Source organism: Cyprinus carpio, chromosome A7 (assembly GCF_018340385.1).
Source record: "Cyprinus carpio isolate SPL01 chromosome A7, ASM1834038v1, whole genome shotgun sequence".
NCBI classification, from domain to species: Eukaryota; Metazoa; Chordata; class Actinopteri; order Cypriniformes; family Cyprinidae; genus Cyprinus; species Cyprinus carpio.
Genome location: NC_056578.1, coordinates 46,496,553 through 46,500,051, shown reverse-complemented (window position 1 = coordinate 46,500,051; position 3,499 = coordinate 46,496,553). Strand labels below are relative to the sequence as shown.

The 3,499-nt window shown below is 36.4% G+C and overlaps 1 protein-coding gene across 2 annotated transcripts; it reads right to left on the bottom strand.

Annotated features, from left to right (window-relative positions):
• Positions 1-677: 677 nt before the first annotated feature.
• On the bottom strand, positions 678-3,499 carry LOC109073503. 2 transcript variants are annotated; one of them, XR_006160551.1, is made up of 4 exons: positions 3,422-3,499; positions 2,800-2,989; positions 2,224-2,530; positions 678-2,123 (listed from the first exon to the last, which is right to left on the bottom strand). XR_006160551.1 is itself a non-coding variant. In XM_019089611.2 (4 exons), the coding sequence occupies exons 2-4, from the start codon at positions 2,959-2,961 to the stop codon at positions 1,393-1,395; spliced, it is 999 nt and encodes a 332-aa protein (XP_018945156.1). In that variant the 5' UTR covers positions 2,962-2,989; positions 3,422-3,499; the 3' UTR covers positions 678-1,392. The 2 variants fall into 2 exon arrangements, 1 of the variants encoding a protein (XP_018945156.1); XM_019089611.2 differs by having other exon boundaries at positions 2,224-2,329.

The window sequence follows — 3,499 nt, the reverse complement described above, 5'->3', positions numbered from 1 at the left end:
GGCAACACCATTCCTGGAAGAAGTACTTTATGGCACAACAACCATTAGCTTAAAAGATTCCCTTTTGCTGTACATGTCTGAACAAGAAAGAGCTGTTATTATGAGTGTTTTGAAAGACTTTGACTCTGTTGACTCTGATGAACTGTTTGATGTTCTTGATGCACATGAGTGCAAACAGGTGCCTACCAAGGACAGTTTGGTTCCTCTGCTAGCACAAATGGGGCACAAAGCCATAATACAGGCCCCAATGTATGTGATTGAGTGCTGGCGTCCCATTATGGTGCATGTAGCTAGTATGCTACCACTAGATGGTTTGAATTGTACAGTTAAACAGAAAAAAACAACTGCAAAAGCAGTGAAGGAGCTGTTACACTTCCCAAATGATATGACAGCACCCCAGACAACAGTTGCACACTATCTGAAAAGGTACATTGCTGAAATTGATCTGAACACCCTTCAACTTTTCCTCCGGTTCTGTACTGGTTCAGATTTAATAGAGAAGGCTATTACAATTGAATTTATTGAAACAACCGATTTTCCTCGCAGACCACAAACACACAGATGTGGATGCATTTTAACTACGTTAAAACCATTATATACTATTTATAAACAAGCTGTGAAAATCTTAGCTAAAAAGCCAAGAAGTTATCATCACTATATTATAAATGATTGACGTTTTAACATTTTTTTTTTTATTTGCTGATGTCTGTTTAATGTACAAAGTATTTCATAATCTTGCACCACCACCTCTTAAACAATGTGTGACTTTCTGAAAGGACAATATCAGGCAGACTAGGTCATCAGTTAGAGGTGACTGTTCAACTAAATTTAAGAAACTATTTTTGGACAATCAGCTTTTTCGGTTAGAGCAGCAGAAAGATGGAATTTAAGACCTGTTTATATTAGAGAGTGTGCAACACTTAGTATTTTTACAACTATGCTTAAAGTATGGCTTAAGGAAAATCAGATATGTGATCATTGACTTGGATTTGTAATTTAATGTAGTATGATGTGATGTTGTATGTGTAATATTTATTGTATTGTTTGTCACTTAATATTGTAATTTTGTAAGAACATCCTGCCCAGGGATTGCAGATACAAATTAGCTTTATAGCTAACTCTGGCATGACACTGTTGTTGTACGTTGTCCCTGTACAAATAAATGAAATAAATAAAATAAAAAATAACAGTTGTAACAGGCTATGGGTGACAAAACTCTGACCCTAAGTGTGTTGGAAACATTGCAAACATACAAATATGTGTGCACCACAGTGAACTTTGTTTCTTCCAGTGTCCAAACTTTCAGCTAGTTTCAGGTCTGTGGGATTTAGGATGTAGTTAAGATGGAAATTTTGAAAGGAAACCTGGCAACCCTGAACAGGAGAAATGAACTCACTGTCTATGTTCAAACAAACCTGCAACTTCATGCAGAATGCTAATGCACCAGTCATACCCACGATCTGTGTTATACATGGTCACAACTTCCTGTTTTACCCGTTCAAACCGGGCCCGTCTAGTCTCTATATTGGCAATCCAACGGACCTTTGCCATTTGGTCCACATAGATTTCATAGTTATTCATAGTATTTATGACAAAATTCACCCAATGTCTCTTCTCTTCTGCCACCTCACCTGGGTTTATGTGGCGCAGCACATTTAACAAAGCACCACGCAGTGCTCTGCAATATACACCATATATCACTGCATTTGCATTCACATAGAATTCATCCTCACCAAAGTGAACCACCATGTTTGTCTGAATTTCTTCTTCTGCATTTTGGGTAAGTGTCTGTCTGCGTAATGTATCCATTTCCTGCGGATTATATCTTTGTAGATTATCAATATTTTGTTCTTGTATAAAATCATCTAGCACTTTGCAATGAAATTTAAGAATGTTATTGTTGAAGACATGTTCGCCTCTTTGTGACCTTCTCAGTTCTTCCTTCAGCTCCTCATTGAAGTTTGGATCGATCATATGGATCTTTTCTAACATGTCTTTCTTAATGTACTCCATTTTTTTCTGTCTGTCTTTCTGCTCACTTTTCTGCTCAGCTGAAGTTTGAACTTTTTTTCCCCTTGTGAAAGCTTGGGCCAGATGTACAATAACCATTTCCATTCTGACCTCTGTGGAGAAAAAAAAAAATTCCCATATTATGATTTAACTCTAAATTTAATTTATTTCATTTAAATTTAGAACAGTGAGAAGAGCAGAAATTACACACACCTCTCACATTTCCGAGTCCAGAAAATTCAGCTGCAGCTGCTGCTGTTTTATCAGCTGGAAATGCTGCTGATTTATCAGCTGGAAATGCTGCTGATTTAGTCATCTTCTAGTTATGGAAAGATAAAAAAATTAAATGGACTGGACATAGACTGGACATAGACTGGCATGATGGTGCACTGTGACATGCAATAATTATACCATATTGTATGCAAAGAATAACACATGATAGACCATGCTGCTGTATGAAAATAATTCACTTCGGGAACTCTGAGCCTCATAAGAGATGATTACATCCTTAAAATCAAAACTGGAAACAAACAAAGAGTAGAGAGTACAGGAGTCATACATGATGGTTCATGCAGGAGAACAACACAAAATCATAAATTATTATTATTATTTTTTTTTTAAATATATCCAACTGAACTCTGATAATAGCAAAGGTGTATTAGGATTTTTATGTGTTTTTGACGCTTAGTTCACATCAAAGTTTTTAATGGCTGACTTTTTTTTAATATTAGGAGAATTTACTGCACTGTCTGTCAATCTTTGAATATATGATATTTAAATATGACTCACTTTCACAATGTTTTCAACGGCCTTCTCTTTCTCCTTTATCACCGCTTTATTCCCTTCGTACAGAGCCAGCACCAGCTCCACTGCCTCTTTAACCTTCCCGATGACCGGAACGATATCCATGAACCCGATCCACACTGTGTCTTTTTCATTCGCAGTGGCCATGCTGTTCTGCTGTCTCTGTATCTAAAACCTGTAAAGAGAAGAAGTGCTGTGCTTGTATAGGGCTGGTTTCCTCAGTTCTACATGAACACTAATCAGTATTTGGAAAATGAAGTTAGTCAGATGAACAAATGGATGAATTTCACCGCGTTTGAAAACAACATGTTAAAACAAGTGCCATTTATTTTGAAGAAAGCACAAAACATTTCCCCAAAAATATGTTTATAAATGTTTAAAAAAATAAAAATAAATATACTGGTCATAATTAGACAAAAATGTATTTGGACCTTCAGTAGTGGCTTCATTAAGGATCACAGTTACAGTGTTTTAAGTGTTTAGGTTTTGGAACAGCTGCATTGGAAGTTCAACCAAGAAAACGTTTATCCCAGAGGTCGTCATATTATCTCCTTTAATACAGCAGAGATCAGCATTGTCTATATTTTCAAAAATAAATGTATCCTACCTGTTTGTATTTTGCTGACTGTAGAGTTTTTGCAGCAGTGTCAGTCAGTCACTATCCCTGATCAGTGCTCTGAAATGA

Coding starts and splice junctions, on each gene's coding strand:
- LOC109073503 (XM_019089611.2), bottom strand. CDS start 2,961: ATGGCCACTGCGAATGAAAAAGACACAGTGTGGATCGGGTTCATGGAT. Junction 2,330..2,799: donor CCGTTGAAAACATTGTGAAA/GTGAGTCATATT, acceptor TTCCATAACTAG/AAGATGACTAAATCAGCAGC. Junction 2,124..2,223: donor TGGACTCGGAAATGTGAGAG/GTGTGTGTAATT, acceptor TTTTCTCCACAG/AGGTCAGAATGGAAATGGTT.